This window comes from Scardinius erythrophthalmus, assembly GCF_964197995.2.
Source record: "Scardinius erythrophthalmus genome assembly, chromosome: 5".
In the NCBI taxonomy this organism is placed as follows: domain Eukaryota; kingdom Metazoa; phylum Chordata; class Actinopteri; order Cypriniformes; family Leuciscidae; genus Scardinius; species Scardinius erythrophthalmus.
The window spans coordinates 29,447,714-29,473,140 of record NC_138225.1 but is presented as its reverse complement, the minus strand read 5'-3'; the positions used below and the strand labels follow the sequence as shown (position 1 = coordinate 29,473,140).

Here is a 25,427-nt window from a genome sequence, read left to right as displayed (position 1 = left end):
ATCAAAGATTCTCTTTTTCCCAAGATGGTTTAGGAGGTGCTTCCGAGAAATCACAATAAAAAGAGAAAAAGCGGAGGAAGCTGAATAGTGAAAAAAAAAAAAAAAAAAAAAAAAAGACAAACGAGAACAAAAACTGAGGGGAAACCCCTGGTCCTAGAGTATTTAAATGAGCTCTGAATGCCTTCAGTCATAATCTCACTGACCCAGACAAGCACAGTTCATCGAGAACAAGACAATGAAGACTATTGCAGCTTTTGTTCTTCTTGCCTGCCTGATTGCTGTAGGAGTGAAAGGTGAGTTTGATCTCTGAGAGTAATAGATCAAAATCGTTTAGAATATCTTGTATCTTTGATTATAGTGATGTTTTGCAGCTAATACACTGTAATGAAATTTCTTTTCCAGGGCAGGAAAGGTCTTCAAAGGGCAGGTGCTTCTGTGCAGACAAAGGTGCAAACATGGTTTTAGTGAAGAACATCGAGAAGGTTGAGATCATCCCTCCAAGTCCATCTTGTCACAAACAAGAGATTATGTAAGCATAGCCTACATTTGAATGCATTCATTTATTTAAATGTTGATCAACTCCACAAACTCTCCTGAGTAAGATTCAGCTCATCGCTTTTGTCGTTTCACAGTGTCACTCTGAAGAATGGTGCAGGACGGAAATGCATGAACCCTGAGTCAAAATTCACTAAAAATATCATGAAGGCTCTTGAAAAGAGGTAAGAATATCTGCTTTAAGTTTATTTACTTATCCTTCACATATTCAATACAAAGACATAAATTCCTCTGGCAGAGGGAGACACATGGAAATTAACTAAATTAATTAATTCATGAGAAAATAAAAGTAAATTAGGCTAAATGAATTGTTTCTGATTTTTACAGGAGCCAACAGTCTGTGCCACACAGTACAACTGTCACTGTGCCACTGAAGAACATCCTGACATCAACACCATCAGCACCAACATCCTTTAAATGACTTCATAGACTTCATTGGAGATCAATTTAAAAAATAAATCGATCTTAAAATATCAAAATATTCAAAACATTTCCTAATGCCTAAGATGATTAAATTATTATTATTATTATTTTAATCTGAGCACTTGGTTGTAAATAGCTTTAAAGATTGTTGTTGTTTTTTCACAATATGTTTTCACAAAAATATTTTCATAAGAACACTGAACAATGTGTCATATGTACAGTCTTTTTATCATTTAATGTATGATTTTATTTTCATTGTCCACAAAGAAGTGTTAAATAAAGCTTTTTTATCTACGAATTACATCTTCTGACTTTAGAGTAGTTCTTGTATTCTGAGATTCTGAATAAAAATGCATATGATGCTACATTTATGAGAATCAAAAGTTCCACAGGAATCACTAAAACATCACAAAACTCAAAGCTTTCAAGATTGTTACTACTAAAAACATTGTTTCACAAATACATTTTAAGTGAATAGTTTAAACTAAATTGACAGGACTTAATAATGTTCCTGTCTCAGTAAGCTGATTGACCTGGCTGGTAGAACGATTTTTACATTTAATTTACGTCACTTACAAACGAGAACAATAGAAGCAATCAAATCAGCAAAAGAGTAACCCCTGATTTCCACCAACTGCGGAACGGCTGCGGTTCCGCTCCGGCGATCCGCAGCCCTCCGGAGCAGATACGCAGAGCTTCTATTTTTGCCGGATGCCGGAGAGCTCCGCAGCAATTCAGCACTTATATCGCGCGATTATACGTGAATTCACGATCTCGTGGGTCCTCGTGACTTCAGCTGTTAGTCATGGGGGTATTGAAGGACAGCGGAGCATGGAGCAGACACGCAACGGAGCCGATCCGCAGCCGTTCCGCAGTTGGTGGAAATCAGGGGTAAGAGTATGTAAGTGCTGTGACAAGTCCCAGTTAGTCTAGCAAAGTGCACAATTTTAAATTATGTTTTATTAAAGTTCGGGAGGAGCACGTTCAGATAATTAAACCTAATTTAACACCTGTGGAGCACATTCAGATAATCAAAGCTAATTAAACACGAGTGGAGCACATTCAGTTAATCAACCCAATCAACAAGTTAAGAGGTAGCCTATAGACTACAGCAAACTCACTAGTTGACAGTTAGTCTTTGGCCTCGCCCTACCTTCCTAACATGTCCGAATCGAGCTCTACCCGTCCGATGAAGAACCTCACGGTGGCGCCACTGCGGGCAAAACATCCGCAATCTCCTTCCGCTTATTCCTCTAAACCGGACCCTTCAATAATTCCTGCCATAGAGAAATGGACAATAAGGCCCGCCAAGCACCATGCTCGCGTGTCAGGCAATCCCGCCCACTTCAGGCGAAGGAGCGAGCCTTCATCCAGCGTCAGGCCGCCGCCCTCAGTGAGCCGCGCCGCAGATTCAGTCCCCCGCCAGCCCACACTCTCAACCTCTGCCGGGTCAAGTCTGAGTCAAAGCCGGCGCTATGGGCGGGCCTTAGGGGGCCGGGCCCGCCTACAGAGCTCCTGTGCCCCCCCTGTGCCCCCTCTGTGCCCCCCTCCATCCAATTTGCATTTAATAAATTATTTTTAAAATAATAATAATTTACGTGTAGTAGTTATATATTTATTGATGTGTGTATTTAAGTCTAATGTTTGACTCATAATCTTATCAAAAAAACACCTGAAACAAGTGTCTGATTGTTTACAAAAAAGGGGTTTCCCGCTGACCCGCTCTAACAGCAGCATCTCGGTAAAGTTATAGCGAAGCGACATGCGCTCGGTTTTGCCTAAGCTAGCTAGCTAGGTTAAATTAATCATGAAAGTGGACATTGAAAATATGGATATACGAACGTTTTTCAAAGGGAAGCTTCTGGAGGGAAGAACACCTGTGGCGTCTGAAACACCTGCTACAACGACAGAAGGTGGTGGAGCCTTGGCTAGCAGCACCAGTCATGATCCAAGCTATGTTTTTTCTGGCGCTAGCCAGTCTGGTGAGCATGTCGTCACGGTGGGACCAAGCAGGCCAGTGGAATTATTAACAGACTCAGTGTGTGACCTTGGCACTGATGAAGCCCAGCAGGTGATTTTGGACAAATATCCTGTGAAACTGTATGGACTGAAAAATCTTTCTTTTAGCTGCAGTTGGTTCAAAAATAGGGATTGGCTTGAATACTCGTTGAAAGCAGATGCAGCCTTTTGTTTCCCATGTTGCAAATTCAGTTCCTCAGACACAACATTCACCATGAAAGGATTCACTGATTGGAAACATGCAAATGAGACTAGTAAGGGATTGAAAAAGCATGGTTCCTCTAAAGAACACTTGAGGTGTGAATCTATGTGGAAAGAATCCAAAAGACGCAGACAGACAGGTACAGAGATCAGCACGCTTGTCCACGCAGACCAGCTGGCACGTAATAGATATTATATATCGGCTATTATTGACATGATTGAGTTTTTAGCTGTAAACCAAATGGCATTCAGAGGAGACGATGAAAGTTTTGCCAATATGACAGACGAAAATGCAAACACTGGAGTTTTTCTCTCATTATTTGAGTACACTTTGAGAAAAGATCATCATCTGGCTGAAATAACCAAATCCATCCCTCGAAATGCAACATACACAAGCCATGATGTGCAAAACGAGGTCATCGAAATGATGAGCGCCATACTGACAGAATAAATTGTCAGAGAGATCGGGGACTCATGGTACACCATCAAAGTGGACGGAACCCGCGACCCTACAGGTCAAGAAAACATTTCAGTAGTTGTACGTTACGTTGATGAAATTACACAGCATGTTTAATTAGTCATGGCTACAGCCGAAAAGGGGGATGCGGATACTCTAACTACAACAATAACTGATGAGTTGAAAAAAATCTGACTCTGACAAGATATTAAGCCAGGTTTATGATGGTGCTTCTCTAATGTCAGGGAAAAATGGAGGAGTGCAGAAACTACTTAAGGATAAACTTGGCCGTGATGTCCCATACCTGCACTGCTTTAATCACCAGCTTCATTTGGTTATTGTTCATGCCATGTCAGTCGAGAATGCAGTTGAGGAAGTTTTCCATATCTGCAATCTGCTCTACAAATTCTTTAGAAAACCCACAATATCAATTCACTACAAAGGCCAAACTTTAAAACGCCTGTTGGATCAGCGGTGGACAGGTCATTTGGCGACAGTATCTATCATCATTGAAAATTTTGATGATATTTTAACAGTACTTCCTGAAGTGGAGAGTTCGAGGGCCCTTGGAGCATATGTGCGCATCAAGGCCGTGGGTCTCCTTCACGCAGTTACGCAGCTGAGCTTCAAGTTCATAGCTAACCTGATCCGGAGAGTTTTAGCCCTGTTAGAGCCCCCAAACCGCATGCTACAAGGTGAGAACATGGACTTGTATACTGCTGTAACACTCGTTAACAGTGCGTCGGAATGCATTGGACAACTTCGCAATGAGACAGCATTTTGTGCGTTATGGAACACATCTGTACCAGCCGCCAATGACGGCGCGACAACAACAACTGTACCAAGTAAGAGAAAGCGTGTCTTGAACCAGAATCTATGGGATTTTGTAGTGGAGGAAAGTGTTGGACAAAACAAAACAAATGAAAAATCTGAACTGGAGAGGTTGTTTTATAGTGTTGTGGATGCAGTGCACGGAGAGCTATGTGCGCGTTTTGGTGAGCGTAATAGCCATCTCATTGGTGCGCTGGCTGCCTTGGACCTGGAGGCCGACAGAGAGAACTTTATGGATACAGTTAGGGTAAAGCCTCTACTGGAGCTAACAGGCACTGAACTTGTTGAATCAGAGTATATCGTGGGCCGCCAGTTCCTTTACAACAAACTCCATGAAAGTGAACTTCCTCCGGATGATGAAAATGGACACTGAGCAACATGTTAACCAAGTTCAGCGGTGCTCTGCAAGCAAAGCCCATTGGGATCAACAGCTATGTGTGAAAATTCATTTTCCACACTCAAAAACATTTATTCTGAACACCGGCAGAGCATGCTTCACAAACGGAAAGCCCATCTCATCCAACTTGCCTTCGAGAAAGACCTTACCAGGTGATTCAGAAACGAATGGAAAGAGAAACTCATGAGGAGATTCCACTCCCAAAAACGTCGACTTCAGCTGTATTAAGAACGTGAGTAGGCCAGTTGTTTTTATTACTCTTCTTAAGTTGCACCAGCTGTGATGTAAATTATGCATTTGTCACTGATATGCTATATGTGTGTGAGTGTGTCGTAGTTGATTATGCATGGTTGATTCAATACTTAACTTGAGATTTGTGACTATTAGGCTGTTATTATAGGAAGTTGGTCCTATTATCCACAACTTTCCTGCGAGTCTTAATGGGCGTCGCCATGACACTCGATACTTCCTGTTGCCGGTATCTCAGTTCCGGTTTAGCGTAACGCTTAATGAAGCTAGCACACAAGGGATACTCGCGTCGCGTTACAAACGGGTGAAACTGATGACTGACAAGTAGTAATGCTGACAGATAAGCAATGGCTCCTTGTGGCTCAACGTGTACTGTTGTCAGGTGCACAAACAACACGCGAAAACTGAAGGATTTTATGAATGGGAGTTGTTTCCAACATAAACGGACCCTCTACGCAGAAAGAGTGTTTCTTGTAGCGCTACTTAGAAAAAAAAAACTGCAGTACAACTGTATATATATTTTTTAAGTGGTATGTTTATTGTTTTCAATAATTTGAAAATTAATTCGAGAATTAACTTGAATGTGCAGTAATGCGGTCGATGTACCGGTCTGTCGTGGTGAAGAAAGAGCTGAGCCGCAAGGCGAAGCTCTCGATTTACCGGTCAATCTACGGTCCTACTCTCACCTATGGTCATGAGCTGTGGGTCATGACCGAAAGGACAAGATCCCGGATACAGGCGGCCGAAATGAGCTTTCTCCGCAGGGTGGCTGGGCGATCCCTTAGAGACAGGGTGAGAAGCTCGGTCACTCGGGAGGAGCTCAGAGTAGAGCCGCTGCTCCTCCACATCGAGAGGGGTCAGCTGAGGTGGCTCGGGCATCTGTTCAGGATGCCTCCTGGACGCCTTCCCGGGAAGGTGTTCCAGGCGCGTCCCACTGGGAGGAGACCCCGGGGAAGACCTAGGACACGCTGGAGAGACTATGTCTCCCGGCTGGCCTGGGAACGCCTCGGTGTTCCCCCGGAAGAGCTGGAGGAAGTGTCTAGGGTGAGGGGAGTCTGGGCATCTCTGCTTAGACTGCTGCCCCCGCGACCCGGCCCCGGATAAGCGGACGAAGATGATGATGATGATGATGAACTTGAATGTGCAGCAATTTGTACAAATAGAGAGTATGTTGGCCTACTATATTGTTTAACATGTCTTTATTGAGTTTTCACATTTTTAGGACAAAAAAAAAAAAAAAAAAAAAAAAAAAAATTTCACTCCCCAACCAAACCCCAGGCAGGCATATAGAAATACAAAATAGCAAGTTACAAAATTAGCTAGATTCTTCCTACATATAAAACTTCACACATCTAATGCATCTTCAATATTTCCACTTTTAAGAAAATTCAGAAACACCTCCCAGATGTTCGCAAATTCAGATGATTTCTTCTTTGTTATATATGTAAGCTTTTCAAGAGCCAAACAAGATGACAGGTTTCTTAGCCATAGTCCAAGAGAGGGGCAATCAGCCTTTTTCCAATATAAAGCAATAGATCGTCTGGCTTGCAGTAAACACAAATCCACCATTTTTCTCTCTTTTACAGACAAGGAACAATTTTCTGCATATAAATTCAATACACATAACATAGGACATGTCGTGACTTGAGAAGAAGTAAACTGAGAAATGCATTGGGTCACCTCATCCCAAAATTTCTGAATCTCCTCACATTCCCAAACACAGTGAAAAAATGTACCTGGGAATTTATTGCATTTAAAACAAAGATCTGGGATATTTGGGTTAAATTTGTTTAATCTTACAGGGGTTATATAGGTCCTCATTATCCAATTATATTGTAAAAGTCTAAGACGAGTATTTATGGTTTGTGTTTGTGACTTTAAGCAAATTGTATTCCACTCTTCTAATGAGATATCGTTTTTTACATCCTGAATCCAAGCTTGTCTTTTATTTTCACAGCTTTCTTTATTATTTTCTCTTAATATTTCATATAACTGAGTAATCCATCCTTTATTGTTGCAGTTTTGTAATGTCAGCTGTTCTAATGTTGACATTGGGGGTATTTTACCCAAATTCTTTGAATAGGAGAAAATAAAACTTCTAAGTTGCAAATATTTAAAAAAATGTTTCTGGGGTATGTGAAATTTTGCTACAAGTTTATCAAATGACATCAAGATATCATCTTCATATAAATCTGACAATCTAGAGACACCCTTATTCATCCATAATTTAAACCCCAAATCTTTTTTACCAGGGCAAAACTGGTCATTACCCCACAGAGGAGAGAAGCGGGAGAGAACTGGAAGATCCCCCAAAAATTTATGGGCTTCATACCAGATAGCAATAGTATTTTTAACAAATGGATTGTCTGTTCCTTTTATAAGTACTTTGAGTGGTGCTGAATATAAAAAACTATCGAGTGACAAGCCTTTTGTAGCTAACTTTTCCACCTGTAACCATGAAAAGTTTGATTGTTTAGAAAACCAAAACATCGCAGCTCTCAACTGAGCTGCCCAGTAATACCATAGAAAATTAGGCAACTGTAGCCCTCCTCTTTCATATGGCAAGTAAAGTAAAGAGAGTCTCAGTCTTGGCTTCCTATTACTCCAAATAAACCTAGAGAGAAGTCTTCTTAAATTTAGAAAAAACAAAGGAGGCGGAGGGAGGGGTATTGATTGGAAAACGTATAAGAATTTTGGCAAAATATTCATCTTGATCACATTTATTCTACCCATTAATGAAATAGGTAATGTCATCCAACGATTTGTCTCTTCAGATACTTTAGCCAGCAAAGGATTATAATTAGCCGGGCTAAGAAGTTTCAGTTTAGGAGTTATTTTGATTCCAAGATACCTAAATCCATTTACTGCATTTACAAATGGATGAGACAGCTTTGGATTCAATCTATCTTGTTCATTAAGAAACATAATTGACGATTTATCTTTATTTATTTTAAATCCAGCAAAACTTCCAAATTGACCTATAATTTCTAAGAGAGCTGGAATGGATTTTTCAAGTTCTGATAAAAATATAATAGCATCATCCGCATATAAGGAGATATGATGTTCTATACTTTCAGTATATATACCCCGAATTGTTGGGTGTGACCTTATTGCTACTGCTAGGGGCTCCATAGCCATTACAAAAAGAAGAGGAGAGAGCGGCGAGCCCTGTCTGGATCCACGAGTAATTTTAAATGGGGGTGAGATTAGATTATTAGTAAGTACCATTGCAGATGAATCAATTAAAAGGATTTCCACCCAACGGTGGAAAGAGTCACCGAATCCAAATCGAGCTAATACCTCCATTAAATATGGCCATTCCAGTCTATCAAATGCCTTTTCGGCATCGAGAGACAGAATAGCCAAATCTGGATCATCATTGCCCGCATGTACTAGGTTAAGTACTCTCCTAACATTATGGAACCCCTGACGGTTTTTAATAAACCCATTTTGATCTGGATGTATCAATTGGGGTAAAACCTCTTCAAGTCTCATTGCCAGTATCTTAGCAATGATTTTAGCATCTGAATTCAATAATGAAATTGGCCTATATGAGCCACAATTTATGGGTGGCTTTTCTGGTTTTAGAATAAGAGTGATCAGAGCACTTCTTAATGAAAGTGGCAGACAACCTTGTTGAAAGGCTTCCATAAACATCTAATGATGGTGAAATTAATTTCTCTTTAAATTCCTTATAAATGTCAATTGGAATTCCATCTGGGCCCGCCGCTTTATTACTATTCATACTGTTTATAGCATTAACAATTTCTTCAAATTCTAACTCCCTATCAAGGTCCAATCTAGTCTCTTCCGAAATAGTGGGAATGTTCAATCCATCTAAAAAGATATTTTGATTAAAGGGGCTTGCGGGAAATTCTGATTGATATAGAGTTTCATAAAATGACACAAAGATGTTATTAATTTCTCCTGGATCTGAAGTTATTTTCCCTTCACTATTCTTGATTTCATTAATGGTTCTTTCTGAAGCTAATTTCTTAAGCTGCCAGGCTAATAATTTACTAGGTTTCTCCCCCTGATCATAAAAAGTTTGTCTCAATTTTAATATACTATTTTCGGCTTTTAATGAAGAGAGTTCCTCATATTCCGCTTTAAGGGCTAATAGTTTTTGTTTAAGTTTTTTAGAATTATCTATTTTTATCACTTTCTCTAAATCTCTTATTTCAGCATCCATATTAATCATTTTTTGTTTAAATTTATTAAATTTAGAGCTGGTATAGCTAATCATTTGGCCCCTGATAAATGCCTTAAAGGCTTCCCACCTAATAATTGCAGAAGTCTGATCAGTATTTGTCGCGAAGTATAAATCAATTTGTGCACCAATAAATTTTATAAAGTCAGAATTTTGCAACCATCTATGATTTAGGCGCCAGTTAGGGGAGCCTTTATGTAATTTTGAATCTATATATAATAGTGACGTGGGGGAGTGATCTGACAAAACCGCGCTGTCATAAACACAACTGTCTATATTAGAAAATAAGGAGAGCGAAATTAAAAAATAATCTATTCGTGATGATGTCTTAGAAAGTGACGAAAAACAAGAAAACTCCTTTTTTGATGGATTCAGAGTTCTCCAGGGGTCACACAAATTTAAATCCTTAATGAACTGTTTAATTTTCCTCCTACTTTGAGAATGGGAGCCATCCGCCCCTGAGGAACGGTCAAGCAGTGGGTCCAGGGTACAGTTAAAGTCACCTGCCATTATAACTGTTCCATGGAGTGAGGCAATCAATATGAAAAGCTTTTCAAAAAACACTGGATTATCTTCATTTGGGCCGTATATATTAACCAAGTTAATAACTTTACTCATAAATGTTCCCTGTACTATTAAGTATCTGCCCGCTTTGTCTGTAATACATTTATTTACTTTAAAGGGTACAGACTTGTGAATCAACAGCAATACCCCTCTAGAATGGGATGTGTAACACGAAGCCAAGACCTGACCAGGCCATCTTCCTTGTATTTTCGGTAGCTCTTCTTTAAGAAGATGAGTTTCTTGTAAAAATACTATTGAAGACTCCATTTGTTTAATCCGCGTCATAACCTTTTTGAGTTTAACTAATCGAATCATCCCCCTTAAATTCCAGGAGGTGAGCTTAAGCTTAATTTGTGTGATTTTCTTTAACTCTAATTAGCATGTAAACTATTATATACACATGAAAAACAAGTAAATTATAGATGCCGAAGTTATCCGCCGTATGTGCTCACTAAAGAAGCTAACATTGGAACCAGAACAAAACAGAAACATATATTCAAACACCTGCCACGAACACCTTACATTAGCTGTCAACTCGAACATGACAGCTTGAGCCCTCCCCCTCCCCACTCTAACACTTTGGGATACAGATTTGTCTCCGAACTGATCCATCCTCGAGGAAGGAGCAATTAGACAACCTAAAAGCACTGAACTGAGAGACAAAAACAGAAGAAAAAAAAAAAAAAACCTACAAAAGGAAACAGATTATGAGTAACTCCTGGCAACCTTTAAAGGATTATGAACCACCCGTAAAGAAACCACAAGAAAAGAAAAAATAAATAAAATAAGAGATAAGCAAGTATCTAGAATTGCAGCATCCAAAATGTCCTTCAGTATCTAGATTTGCAGCATTCAAAATGTCCTTCAGTATTGGGTAACCTTGCCAATAATTTTAGCCTTCTCACCAAGTCCATTATAGTTCACCTGTGTTTCGTATTCCCTGAAGAAATTTTTCTGCATCCGACGGATCCTCAAATTCACGGGTCTGTCCGTTCACTGTGACACGCAGTTTAGCTGGGTAGACTATTCCGTATCTGAGATTCAATGATCTCAAGCGTTGTTTGATGTCGTCGAATCGCCTCCGTTGTCTAAGAACCTCTGCAGACAGATCCGGGAAAAACTTGATCTCCTGATCGCCGTACATGACTCGGCCTTTTTGTCTGGCCGCGCGCATCACTCGAACCACATCTTGGAAATTTAGAAACTTCATAATCATCACTCTGGGACGATTAGTGTTCTGTCTATCTGGTAATCTATGGGCTCTTTCAATAATGGGAGGTGTAGGGAAGACTGAACGACCCAGCGTTTCACACAACCACTTTTCTAGAAAAGCCACCGCATCCGGGTTTTCAACCTTTTCGGGAAGATTAACCACCCTGAGATTCGATCGCCTCGAACGGTTCTCCAGATCGTCAAGCTTACGGGAGAGAAAGGTAATACGCTTAGTAGCTTCCTCCAATTTGCTCTTTTCCGTGTTTACCACATCTTCCATGCTGCTGATGCGCTCTTCGGCCAAATCCATGCGTCCAGAAAATTCTCTTACGTCCTTCTTAACATCCTGTATCGCGTTTAGGACGCCATCAATCTTTGTTGCAAAGTCATTTCTCATTAAATCCAATTTCTGGATTACATTCAGATCTTGACATGCATCGACACATGTTGCATCACTAACGTTAGTGCTTACGGAGCTTGAAGAGCTAGCAACGCTGCTAGCATCCCCATCATCGTCTAGCTTCCCAACCGGAGAACTCACCAACTTAGTTTTATTTTTGCGTTTTTTGGACGGCATCGTTTCCTCAAACAGTCAATGAAGCACGTCAACTTTGTGTCGATGAAAAATGAGGGTGATTTTTAAGTTTTAAACGTCAGTTAGGTCTGAGTCATAACCACGCCCCTTGGCCTACTATATTTGTTGTAGCCATTAAATAAGAGCATTTAGTTTCATATTTGTTCAAATATTATAATGTAATTTTTTATAATGTAATTATGAAAAGTGAACACCATGATCATCTTCATCTTTGCAGCAGACACTGACAGAAAACACTATAGTTCATTAATAAAAATCAATGCACGCGTGTCACTGGATTTACAAATGCACATCTTGCACGCACACTCGGCACACATATGATGTCGAAATAACGAGATATTGTGTTGAAATAACATTATTAATAATAATAAATCTTTAATAATATTTGATTGAATGCCGAATGTTGTGCTTGTTCAATTTAATAAAATTAATACTTTAATTGTGATCATTAAAATAGTTAAATATTAAGTGGCCAATTTTTGCTCATTTATTAAAATTATTATGACCGCCGCTAGCGTAGCTAGCGAAAGCGGTCATATAGGGATTGTCAAAGTTTTTTTTTTTTTTTTTTTTCGTCACCTTACTGAATTTTTCGTCAACGATACCAGGGACACCGAAGCACCGGGGAACATGAAATTTGGTGGGCATGTAGCCCCACTAGACTTCTAAGGAAAAATTTCGTTTGGTCCCCGGGGGCCACTCCCCCCCCGCGCTGGGCCCCCCCAAACCCCAAAAAATGCAGTTTTTCCTAAATAACTACCTGAACCGTGGCACCGAGGATGAAGAAATTTTTATGGTATGTTGGTCTACTAGACTTTTACGGAAAAATTTCGTTTGGTCCCCGGGGGCCACTTCCCCCCCCCACGCTGGGGCCCCCGTAAATTTTTCGTCAACGATACCAGGGTCACCGAAGCACCGGGGAACATGAAATTTGGTGGGCATGTAGCCCCACTAGACTTCTAAGGAAAAATTTCGTTTGGTCCCCAGGGGCCACTCCCCCCCCGCGCTGGGCCCCCCCAAAACCAAAAAAATGCAGTTTTTCCTAAATAACTACCTGAACCGTGGCACCGAGGATGAAGAAATTTTTATGGTATGTTGGTCTACTAGACTTTTACGGAAAATTTTTGTTTGGTCCCCGGGGGCCACTCCCCCCCCCGCGCTGGGGCCCCCGTAAATTTTTCGTCAACGATACCAGGGACACCGAAGCACCGGGGAATATGAAATTTGGTGGGCATGTAGCCCCACTACACTTCTACGGAAAAATTTCGTTTGGTCCCCGGGGGCCACTCCCCCCCCTCGCGCCCCCCCAAACCCCAAAAAATTCAGTTTTTCCTAAATAACTACCTGAACCGTGGCACCGAGGATGAAGAAATTTTTATGGTATGTTGGTCTACTAGACTTTTATGGAAAAATTTCGTTTGGTCCCCGGGGGCCACTTCCCCCCCCCTGCGTTGGGGCCCCCGTAAATTTTTCGTCAACGATACCAGGGACACCGAAACACCGGGGAACATGAAATTTGGTGAGCATGTAGCCCCACTAGACTTCTACGGAAAAATTTCGTTTGGTCCCCGGGGGCCGCTCACCCCCCCCCCCCCCCCCCCGCGCTGGGCCCCCCCAAACCCAAAAAAATGCATTTGTTATTGCTTTGTAATTTGTAATTGTAAACATTTGTAATTGTTATGGTATGTTGCTCTTAAGGGCCCACATCAACCTAGCCCATAATCACTCATTTGTGATTTGCGCCCCTCCCATAAAAATTGAAAATGCAATATTATTCTGCTTTAATCGCCCCTATCTTCAGTGGAGATGTTCAGAACTGCACCATATTTCATGTGTATGATTAACTTGACATCCTCTGGGGGTATCCTCTGCTAAGTTTTGTAGAATTTCATCCATGGGGGGGTATAAAATAAATTCATTTATGTGCACATTTAGTGACTGTACACTCATCGGCCTGTAGATGGTGCTGTTGAGCGAAGGGTTGCTGGTTTAGGATGATACTGTCACACACACACATGCAGGAATACAAACAAACGCAAGCATGCACACACACTGACATCCACATGCACAGACACACACCCATACACACACATACAAATCCACATGCACAGACACACACACACAAACACACACGCGCACACATGTACGCACACATACAAAAACGCACGTACGCACGTATTAAAAATTATTGGGTCTAAATTGGGCTCGGGCTCATACAGTTAATGAGTCGGGCCGGGCTAGGACACAACGGGCTCAGGTAGGGTCGGGCTTAAATTTTTGGGCCCGATCTAAGCTCTACTCCTCATTATCCAAGCAAATTGTTTGGGCTTGTTGAGGCTCTCTGATAGCGGTATCTTCAGGCTGGCTAACGTAAAGCGGAAGTTCGTTACCGGCTTGTTCTACGTTGCCATAGCGATCACGGGAAAGGTCACAGTTAGGCAAAGTCGTGGATAGGTTTATAGCATGCTGTGTTCACGGAACAATGCAGACCAAGGCTATAACTGTGACATGATATCTTCAGTAGCCGAAATATGAGTGGGCAATAATCTAATTGTAGTTAGGATATTGAAATCTCCGTGAAACTGTTGTAGCAATAGTTGGTTGTTGTCCTATAGAAAAATGTATTGGATGTCATAATTAGGCCCCCCCAAGAATATTAAATGCCTGTCCATTGATTTGTTTCTGCCGCCGGCTCTAGTCTGAGTGCTCAACTCAAAACCTTCTCGTTTTCTGTCGCTACCAGCCCCTCAATACCGCCCGCACACTCTACATAAGGGTTGGGGTCAGAATCCCTTGTCTCTTCAGTTTAAATACATATATCCTTTTGAATGATTACTTTATTCTTATATTATTAATAATCAAGTATATCCATGTATCCTTATAGTCTCTGTAAGTGTTTAAACATTTCTTTTAGGTGCATTCCAATGTGTGGCTTTGGGTTGTGTTCACATGCAAGGGGCCTTTTGATTATAAGGCGATGATAAGGTGAGTGGTGAGAGGGACTCTGCACCCAGGTGCTGCTTGTATATCTGCTTTGGGTGACTTGTATAAGTTCGAGGGTCACCATATCTATATATCTGCATCTATATATCTGTCTTAGTTGACTTGTATAAGTTTGAAGGTCAATGTATACATCATTTCACCTGATGTTCGTTAAGTGAACTTCCTCATGTGTATTTCTCTAGGGAGTAAAGGGGCTTATTGTCGTTCCTGCTTTCCTAAGGAGTGAAATGTGTTATCAGTCTGTTATGGTGTGCTGCTCTTCTGATAATGAGGCCTTCTTCAGACACTTCTTCCACATTGGGGCAGGAACCTAAGCAGCCTAAAAAGGCCTCCCCCAGCAATAGATCCAAGCTCTCGGAAGATAGTCCTTAGATGCTTTCCAAAGCTACATCAGGACCAACCGGTTCCACATTAAAGTCCACCAAACCCTCATCGATTAAAACCCTCCCGGTCATCCAGCTGGATTTTCTTTCTCCGTCTAGCGAGCATTGGTCTAGCGAGCATTGGTCTCCCAGCGGACGTAGCATGCTGCCATGTTTCCTCCTACCACGTCCAGCGAGCATTGGCCCGGCATTATGAGCTGTTCCCGTCTACGGTAACATGGGCCCTCCTGGTCAAGCAACCAGGATTATTCTCAAAACGCCAGCCGGGCAAATGCCCTGTGTTTTGGGTGGTCTTTAGTCTGGCGGCTGTCCTTTGCTCTTTTTGCTTTAGGTTCGAGTCCCGGCTGAGCCATGAGTTAGCAGGTTCTCTGTGATTTTCCTCCAGGTACAACAGTTTCCACCACAGTTCAAACACTGCAGCAAAGGTAAAAAAGGTGTGTGAGCCCGGTGATGGATGGGCCGACCGTTCATGATGTGAACGTCTAGAAAACGTTAAGAAATAACGTTTTCATAACATTTCCAAAATGATAAAATTGAATGTTCCTCTAACTTCACATAAACAAAGAAAAAAACATTCTAAATACTTAATACTAATACAAAAAAAAAAACTGTTTAAAGTTAAAAGAATATTTTCTCAATATTATGAGAACATCAGTCAAGTACAAAAAACATCACAAGGACGTTACATGAACGTTGTTATAAGAACATTTTTGCTCAACATTATGAGAACATCAGTCAGTTGTTCTAAGAACATTTCTCAACGTTATGAGAATGCATTTTAACTATATAAACATTATAAGACCGTTCCAACACATTATTTTAGGAATGTTTTTTACTAACAGTTAAACATCTTTTGCGTAACGTTAATGAAAGTTATGGAAACGTTCCCTGTTAGCTGGGAAGGAGTTGTGTAGCATGATCCAATTGGAAGGGCCTGATCTTCCTAATGTTGTATAAAGGCAAATCTGCAGAACCAGGCATTTCTAGCAATGTGGTCCATGAAGTTTAACTGATCATCAATCATAAATCCAAGGTTCCTGGCTTCCTGGAAGGAGTTATGGTTGACAAACCTAACTGAATGGAGAAGTTGTGATGAAGTGTTGGGTTGGCCGAGACCACAAGCAGTTCTGTCTTGGCAAGGTTGAGTTGAAGGTGATGGTCTTTCTTTCAAGCTCTGAGCCCTGAGGCACCCCATAGCTAGTTGTTGCGACCTCACCCTTCCACGACACCCTGAAGGACCTAACCTAGTTGTAGAGACTTTTGTCTCCGAGCGCAGAGAGAAGGAGGGGAAGTGTGTGTGCCTGCTGTTAATATGTGTTTGTGGTGTGAAGAATTGGCCGCTGATGGTTGTCGCTTTATTTATGAAGAATGTCGCGAAGTCGTCAGCTGTTAGAGTTGAAGAAGGAGAGGGAGGATGAGGACAAAAAAGAGAGGAAAGGTATGTTGTTTTAGTAGTGGAGACATTTGCAGACAGTGACTGATACAAACTCAGTCAGTGGGATCTTTCGGTTTGCACCACTTCCTCTTTGCAGCCCTGAGTTTCACGAGTTCACACTTATAAATAAGTCAGATAGAATAAATGGTATGTGTATCTGGCGTGCTGTCCGAGGAGAGGGCCGAACCCAGAGTACTCCCCCAAAAAAGTTGCAAACTAATGTCAAAATCAGTCAGAAAAATGATGTTGATAATCCCCATAAACTTGCAGATCGTGAAGCTGAAGGTGTGCCAATCATAGGGAGGGGGTTAGTCACTGGATTGGGAGGGCTTCTTGCGTCATCAGATGAGAGTTTGATTGTTGTGGCATCAGAAGGGTAAGCCTCGCTGGTAGTCGGCTGTGGAAGGTCGCACATAGGTGAGCTCTTGACGGAGCAAGAGAGATAATGCTGCTGCGCTGCTGCGGCAGTAGATGTATGTTGAAAGGAGAAACGAGGCTCTTACAGGAGTGGAGGAGACGACTGCTGCAGCAGGGGAACCAAACGTGAGGGAATATCACTGCTGTGGCAATTGAGAAAATTTTCCAGAGAAACTGAGCTCCTGCGGGGGCAGTGGGAACATCACTGCTGCGGCAGTGGATGAAATTTTTCTAGAGAACTAAGCTCCTGTGGGAGCAGGGATATAACATTACTGCGGCAATGGAGAAGGTTAGCCAGAGGAACTGAGCCCCTGCGAGAGCGGGGAGATAGCACTGCTGCAGCCGTAAAGGCAAGGTTTTTTAATAAACCTGTGATTATTATCATTATTGTTTTAATCAAAATGCTTGTTACAAATATTTTGGGTTCTATACTAAGTTATTGTTTTAAATTAACACGATACATTATTGTAGCTGGAGGTGTGTGTGTGTGTGTGAGAGAGAGAGAGATTGGTTATTCATGCATGTTCAAGTCATTGCATGCCATTGTAGAGTTCTCGCAATACACTTCATCCACGGTAAAGCAACGGTAAAGAAGCATTGCTTGGGAATGGGTATTCATTATATCATCCTTTACAGGTATGAAATGTACAAAGTGCATACCATCATTGTTCTAATCGAGTTAAAAGAAAGACTGTTGATGCTGGTGATGCTGAGATGAAGTACAGAGTATATGTAGTGTTATTTTAAGTGTTTCGTGTTATCCTTTATTTATTAATTCTGTGCAATGAGTGTATTATGTGCCGATTCACTGATAGTGTGAGGATGTATATGATGTCATGAGTTTGCAGTTGAATGAACTTGGATGTACATATATGTCATGAATGAAACTGTGTTTTAGGAAAGTGTTTTAGATCATTGAAAAATAAAGCTTCAAAAAAGGTGTTTTTAAAAATAAAAATTCCAAACTGATGTAATGCATATTTTTAATGTGTTTAAACACGTTTCAGTTGTTAAATAACATTTCAAAGTATTTAAATTCATTTTTTGACTTTTTATGTCAGGCGGTACATCCAAATAGTTAGTATGGGGAAAAAGGAAAGATGGAAGAGAAAGCAGGCATTGTCGCAGAATATTGAACATATGTTAAAAAAAACTGCAAAACAGGTTAAGGTTGTTATATTTACTTCCTAACCTAACCGTTGAGATAACTAATGCTAGCTTTGTGCTAGCTAACAATCGTCAACCCCACAGTAGCAGAAGGTAGCTAATGTTTTCACTCACGTGTGTCTGTCTCAGTCAGGATTACGCAAAAACAAGAGATTTTTCCCAAAAAGGGGTGTACAGTAGCATGGGTCAAGGAAGAACACAGTAAATTCTGACCATTATCCGTCCAGTGGAACTAGCTAGCTACAGTGACTGATTTAGAAGGTTTTTACCCTGCATATGTGTGATGCAGGTACTCCGGCGCTCCATTCACTGTGTGTGTGTGTGTGTGTGTGTGTGTGTGTGTGTGTGTGTGTGTGTGTGTGTGTGTGTGTGTGTGTGTCTGTAGTGTAGGCCAAAAAAATAAAGCTGACAAATTATAAGGTAGTGATCCTACAAATGTTAATTTAAATTGGTGACTTCTTCAAAACTTCAAGTTTCTCAACATGAAACAAAAACACTTTTAAAAAAATGTTAGCTTTAATAGGTCTGTCATGTGAATTTGTGGGGAACTTTTTGTGGGGAAGTTTTGGTTATCCATGCCAAATAATATACAAGCATATTTCAGATAATGAAAGAGTTGAATGCACTCAACACAACATCTCTGACCAATGCATATACTGAATATTTACAGATGATTCACAACAGCTCAGGGAAGATCAAGGTGAAATGCAACAGCTCAGGGAAGATCAAGGTGAAATGCAACAGCTCAGGGAAGATCAAGGTGAAATGCAACAGTTCAAGGAAGATCAGGAGGACCCACACCCTGTCATGGAAGGTCAGGAGACAGAGATGTTTAATGATCTAGGATTTTTCATTCAGGCCACTAAATCAGTTGAAGAAATCTCAGAGTGTGTGCATAAGATGTCTGATGGTCAGGAATACAATTTACTCAGGAACCACACCAAGCCTTCTAAACACTTCATTTTTAAAAACACAATTCCTTGCTGTACAGTTCCAAGCTTGATGGTGCCTTCTGTGTGTGCTGTGCCTGTGCCCAGTTTGTTGATGCCAAAGAGAGAAAGCAGATGGGAGTGTTAGTCAATGCTCCGTTCACAAAGTGGCACAAGAAAAACATGGTAAAAATCAGCTATTCAACATAAGCATATCACTTAGCTGCAGTCGAAAATGCTGAGTCATTTCTCAAGTCAGTTGAGAAATGACTCAGACCCAAATCTCGGTCCTTATATGGACAGTAAACAAATATCAAACAAAACAGGCACATACTCCAGTCTGTAGCAGAGAGTGTATGTGGTCGCCAGTGCATTGCACTTAAGAGGTACATCTAAGAAGCAACATTCTGCTGGCAATCCTGAAAACTTCTTGGCCCTGATTAAACTACTTGCAAACCATGATAAGCTGAAGAAGCACATGGAACGCCCAAAGCTCAGAAATGCCACCTACCTCTCGCCCCAAAATCAGATGGACTGGATGCGGTTACAGGTAGAGGACTAAATCTGGATTCAAACTCCATGATCAATGATCAAGGAAAGGTATAGCCATGTTGCAATGATAGTAGTCCTTCACAGTATCAGCAGGTACATTTTCTCTGTGTGTCTGCCATCCAGCAGCTGCCTTTCCAGTGGTTGACTGGTAGGCTGCACATTGACCTGAGCAGCCATCCTGATTGCTTGCTCGTAGCTCCTTGTAGATATTCTTGACCTCATGCTAAATGCCTCCACGATGTCAACTCTGAAAAAGGCTGTATTTTTTCAACCCAGATTTGGGTCAAAATGGGGTTTGTCCATATTTGACCCGAATTTTGGTTGAAACAACCATGCCTTTTTTTATCTATCATGCTGTAATTTCGTTAGTAAATCGCACATGTTGAAAGCCAATTTGGCTGTGTGTTATAGTTTTTCTGACAGTTAGATGGTGCCAGAGCATTACTATTAAAAAACTATTACTAAATGTATGTACTAAAATAAATTTAGCTGTCAACGACAATTTGGTTTTAAAGGGGTCATATGATGCGATTTCTTATTTTCCTTTTTTTTGGGGTGTGTTATGTAGCTGTTTGTGCATGTATACAATCTGCACAGTTACAAGGCTCAAAGTCTCAAACCCAAAGATATATTCTTTGTAACGGCGCAATGCGTTTAAAAGTCATTATAATCAGTAATTATGTCCCCCAATGAAATAAAACCTTACCAATCTTATACGTTCTGGTCCAGTTGCGCTGGCAAAGTTGATCGATCAGCTTGGTCATTGCATTTTCCGGCTCAGATTGATAAGGTAGAACCAACAGTCACCTGTCATTTTTGCTTTGGGAGCTGTGACATTTCCGTCACACGCATAAGGTATTCGGATTTCAGGTGCAGGATTCCAATCACAATGAATGCACTGGATCGCTGGTCAATCGGGGCACACGCGCTTTTCAGAACGATGAGCTTTGTAAAAATCGACACGTTTCAGAAAGGCGGGGCATAGAGGAGCAACAATAATGTATGGTATGTGTTAAATAATCACTTTTTACCTAAAACCGCGTAAACACATTGAATTAAAACAAATACACAAAATAATGTTCTTTTTAGAGCCATCATATGACCCCTTTAATTTTACTTACTGGCAATTTAACGGGTTTCCCTTTACATATTTATACACGTTTTTCGTAACTTATTAGGGTGAATTCAGGTTGATGATTGGCACTGAGAAAAACAAAGCACTACACGTTATAAAATGACATTAACACTCAACAAGGGACTAAGGAAAATCATGGGCTTAAATACACAAGGACTAGAGACAGGTGTTAACATTATCAGTAACCATAGAAACAAAAAAGGATCAGGACCAGAACAGAACCAAACCAAACCAAAATACAAAGAAACTAACATACTCCTGACAATAACACATAACAGTTCCAATTATAATCAAGTACTTTATGTGTGCTTCAGTACGGTAGTCAATGCAAAATAAGTGCACTTCTTTAAAGAATGACAAAACATTAAAAAAAACAATGATTTAAAATGATTAAAAAAAACTTTTTATTTGACATTATTGCAAAGTGCAGTTTTTAAAGTGTGTTTTTCATTACATTAATTTATAGTATTGACACAAGAAATTATCTAATTTCTTCCTCATTCTTGGAAAGGTCATCTCTTATCAGATTTGATGAGAGAAAGTGTTTCTGAGAAATCAGACCAGTTCAGAGGCTGGACTTTAAAAACAAAAACTGAAACATTCTCAGGGGGAAACCCCTTTTAGAGCATATAAACAAAGCAGCTGAACTCAATCATCCATAACTTCATTAATTAGCCATTTGGGAGGTGAAGACAGAAAATCAGTACTATGAAAACTTTTACAGCTATGGTTGTTCTGGGCTGCCTGCTTGCTGTAGAGGTGAAAAGTGAGTTTTATCTCTGAACTTTGCAGATTTATGAAATTCAAATATTCAAGTTTTTAATATTGTGCAACTATCTTTGTATGGCATGGTAGTTTATAGTATGCATTGATTTTTCTCTTTCAGGCCAGGCTAGAGCTCCAAAGGTCAGGTGTTTTTGTGCTGACAATGGTGTGAACATGGTTTCTCCAAAACTGATTGAGAAGGTTGAAATCATACCACCAAGTCCCTCTTGCGAAAACCAGGAGATTGTGTAAGTATATCAATATTTACAAATCCAAATCTCTCAATATTATACATCTCTGTTTAAATATGTTGACTGGCAAATTGTCTTGTGTTTTTGCAGTGTTACTCTGAAAAATGGTATGACGCAGAAATGCTTAAATCCAGAATCTAAATTCACTCAAAAATACATCATGAAGGCTCTTAAAAAGAGGTTAGCATAACCGTTTAATACTTTTTCAATACAATATTTTGTTTGTAATTTGTCCACAAGACACAAACACCTCAAATTTGCAGAGTGAGAAATACAGTAAGAAATACTTTTACCCCTGGTTTCACAGACAGGGCTTAAGACTAGTCCTAGACTAAAATGTAAGTCTGAGCTGTTTCCACTGAAATAAACTTGCACTGACTGATCTTAAAAATATATCAGTGCCTTTTTAGTTTTAAGATGCACATCGGTAATGTTTTTTTTCTAAGCATGTTTATAAAAATTACTTAAATGTCCTAATTGATCTATGGTCTAATCCTGGCTTAGTCTAAGCCCTGTCTGTGAAACCGGGCCATAATGTTCCTTAATAAGCAGAGAAGAATCACTAATGACTGTTTGTGATTATTTTCAGGAGCCTGCAGAAGGAAGTTTGAAATATGAATCCAGATGAGCTATTGCTAAGTGAAGTGAACATGATATTAACACCATGCAAGCAGCCATCAAAATGTCAGAATTCCTAATGCAGTTTAATGTTTCTGAATGTTAATCTTTGTTTAGCTGATAAACATTATCATTAATCACGGTAGTACATTTTTAAAATAGTAATGCAAAACATGATTAAAGCTTCTGTGACATTTCAGTATTTTTATGATCTTTCTAATATGTGAAATAAACAATATAATCAAACAAGCATTAAACAATCATTGTTATGTAATTAGCCTGTTTGTAAGAAATTTATTACATTTTTAATCTAATTTCGAGTTGCACATTAAGTCGATATAAGTCTACATTTAGAACTCAATATTTAGTTATAAATAGAAAAGAAATGGAAAGCAAAGATGAACAATTCAACTACCAACTGAACATCCAAAGCTTGTGCAAGCTATTTTATTCAGTGTTTAATTGAATTGGAGAAATAAAACTGAAAGTTTAGGGGAATGTTTTGTTTTTGAACATTATCTCTTTCCAGACAACAATAAAGCTGAACTGTTTAGTCCCATGCCTCTCATATAATATTTATGTTATGTAACTATTATGACTGTACAGGCAGTATGAGAATAAGCCTCATTTGGCATTGCAATAAGGCATTGCCATCATCCTGGCTGGTTTCTCTAATGCTGGGAAATGGAAATTGATATTCTATGCCCATCACCTTGTTATTGTAATGGTTAATGCAACCAATTAAAAAATGCACTGCAGCTTTCAGCCTGATTACATTTTTCCATTGTTGACAAGCCTGCACATGTTTGAATAATATATTATGAACCACCAAAAACACACAACAATGATTTGGATTCCTCAGCCTCATATTAATTATATATATATATATATATATATATATATATATATATATATATATATATATATATATATATATATATATATATATATATATATATATATATATATAATTACAAATGCCAAAAGTAGATTTGTGAATTTGTATATTTACATAATCCATGAGTATAGGCTATGATGAAAGTAAACAGATTTGGTTTGCTATTAAAACGTTTTTCTCTTTTCTTTCTTTCATTTTACATCTGCTCTTTGCAAGTTTATACTTAAATTTGAAATTGTGTATTATGAATCACATTGACTCACGGCAAATGTCTTGTGATGTTCCCCTTTTGTAAGTCACTTGGGTTAAAAGCATCTTCTTAATCCAAGACAGAGCTCAAGCTCAAGACTTTAACCATTTTTATTGTTTATCTTTTCTCTGTTATAATTTCTATGCAACTTAAACAAGAGAAACACTACTGTGATGTTATATCAATGTGGAAGGTGAGGATGTCACCTAACTCTGATTTACAGCAAGAAAACTGTGGCTGTGGCGCCCCCTACCTTAAATAGGGCACTATTTTAGGGGGCAGCCATTTGTAGTGGTGTCCGAAACCATGGCCCTGTCCCATATGGCATCCACCTGTGGTCTTCCTATGAGTTTGGACTTTCGTGACGTAACACCACTTTGACTGTCGGGAAGAAGTCTGCTGCGTAGCTCGTATCAGTGCGGGCTCAGCAAAAGTGTGCATCGAGGGCGCATATTGACCACAAGCACCCTTCTGAAACCTAAAATGACAAATGGGACACCCTCCGGTCTCATGGACTTAACGGACATGCGCACGCGGCAGCCATTGTAAGTCCACAAGACCAAAGTGCATATGAAGTGTGCCATTTGGGACAGGGCCCATAGTGGACGTTATTGAGTGCACTCATCCCTCAATAACGAGTGTACAACTGATGTACGCTCAACCATAGACATAATAAATACATAGACACCCCATTGGCCGATTTGGAACATTGCTGTGTGCCGCCATATTGCTCAGGGCAAGACTGCGCTGTAAACAAATGCAAGTAAACAGGGTAGCTGCGTTTTTTCTGGATAAAAAAATGTCTATGTATTTATTTGTCTTGTCCAAACACCCACACTTGCGATCTTGGCCATTTGAGATGACATGAGCCCATGTCTTAAAAATGCCAAAGTGCAGTGCTCTTAATGCACACTAAAGCCAGACTATCTCGAATACCGTTCCAAAGCGGTATTCGAGGCTAAGTGTATCCCATTATGCATCAGGCTTGTGCAAAATTCAGAATTTCAGAATTGGCCTCCATTCAATTCATGAATTGGAATTTGAATTGAATTTACTCTGCCCCACAAGACATTGAATTGAATTTGAATTGGAATTACAGGAAGTGGAATTAAATTCATGGCAATTCAAAGAAATTCCACACAGTCACACAACAGAAAGAATGTGTTGAATGAGTCTCGCATGCATTCAGTGTTAGGAAGATTACTTTTTCGTTTTAAGTTGATTAGTAACTAGTTGAATTAAACATTTTACCTCAGTAATACAACTAAATACAATTACTTTAATTTTGTAATTTAATAACAGAAATTTCATTTCACGTAACTATTTACTCCTCAACCCTGCATACATTTTGTTCTAAAATAGATATTGATCAAATTCTTGAAATAAATTACCCCCTCAGTGTTGTTTAATTAGTTTTGTTCCAATGTAATTTTCATTTCAAAGTAATCACACAAACACAAAGTTGTTTAATGCAGTTATCATTAATTCCAATGCAAAAAATTACTGAGCAACACTGTTGCATCTAATTCTCAATAGCTCCTCAAATGTTTTTTAATTGAGTCTGCACCGTTCTGGGGTGAGTTTCCCAAAAGCATCGTTAGCCAACTATGGTCGCAAGTTTATCGCAATGCCCATTGACCTCTATTGGTAACGACGGAACTTGCGACCATAGTTGGCCAACGATGCTTTCGGGAAACGCACCCCTGGTCTGAATATCTTTCCTGCAACACTAAAGATTCTCTCAACAGGTGCAGAGTGAAGTTGTAAGGGACTTCTGAAACTTAAAAAGTCCAGTGTTGCCCATCAAATTGTGCTTTCAAACAAATGTCTACCTCAAATTGTTTAGCAACCATTTTAAATACTTGGTGAAAGTAAAGCATTCTGGGAAATGGAGTCATGTTCCATCATGTT

General features: G+C 39.9%; 2 protein-coding genes across 2 annotated transcripts; both read left to right on the top strand.

Annotated features, from left to right (window-relative positions):
• Window positions 1–235: 235 nt before the first annotated feature.
• On the top strand, window positions 236–1,280 carry LOC308690254 (C-X-C motif chemokine 11-6-like; the record flags this gene model as incomplete). The annotated part of the gene is made up of 4 exons (XM_081364611.1): window positions 236–293; window positions 403–529; window positions 633–719; window positions 883–1,280. 4 exons carry the CDS (start codon window positions 236–238, stop codon window positions 974–976), a joined length of 366 nt encoding a protein of 121 aa, XP_081220737.1. The 3' UTR covers window positions 977–1,280.
• Window positions 1,281–21,388: 20,108 nt separating this feature from the next.
• cxcl11.4 (chemokine (C-X-C motif) ligand 11, duplicate 4) lies at window positions 21,389–23,158 on the top strand. The gene is made up of 4 exons (XM_081365806.1): window positions 21,389–21,500; window positions 21,621–21,747; window positions 21,841–21,930; window positions 22,340–23,158. Exons 1-4 carry the CDS (start codon window positions 21,443–21,445, stop codon window positions 22,359–22,361), a joined length of 297 nt encoding a protein of 98 aa, XP_081221932.1. The 5' UTR covers window positions 21,389–21,442; the 3' UTR covers window positions 22,362–23,158.
• Window positions 23,159–25,427: the final 2,269 nt, after the last annotated feature.

Bases quoted from the DNA above. Each gene is read 5' to 3' on its own strand.
- cxcl11.4 (XM_081365806.1), top strand. From the start codon at position 21,443: ATGAAAACTTTTACAGCTATGGTTGTTCTGGGCTGCCTGCTTGCTGTA. The intron at 21,501-21,620 runs GTGAGTTTTATC...TTTCTCTTTCAG, and splicing joins GCTTGCTGTAGAGGTGAAAA to GCCAGGCTAGAGCTCCAAAG. The intron at 21,931-22,339 runs GTTAGCATAACC...GATTATTTTCAG, and splicing joins ATGAAGGCTCTTAAAAAGAG to GAGCCTGCAGAAGGAAGTTT.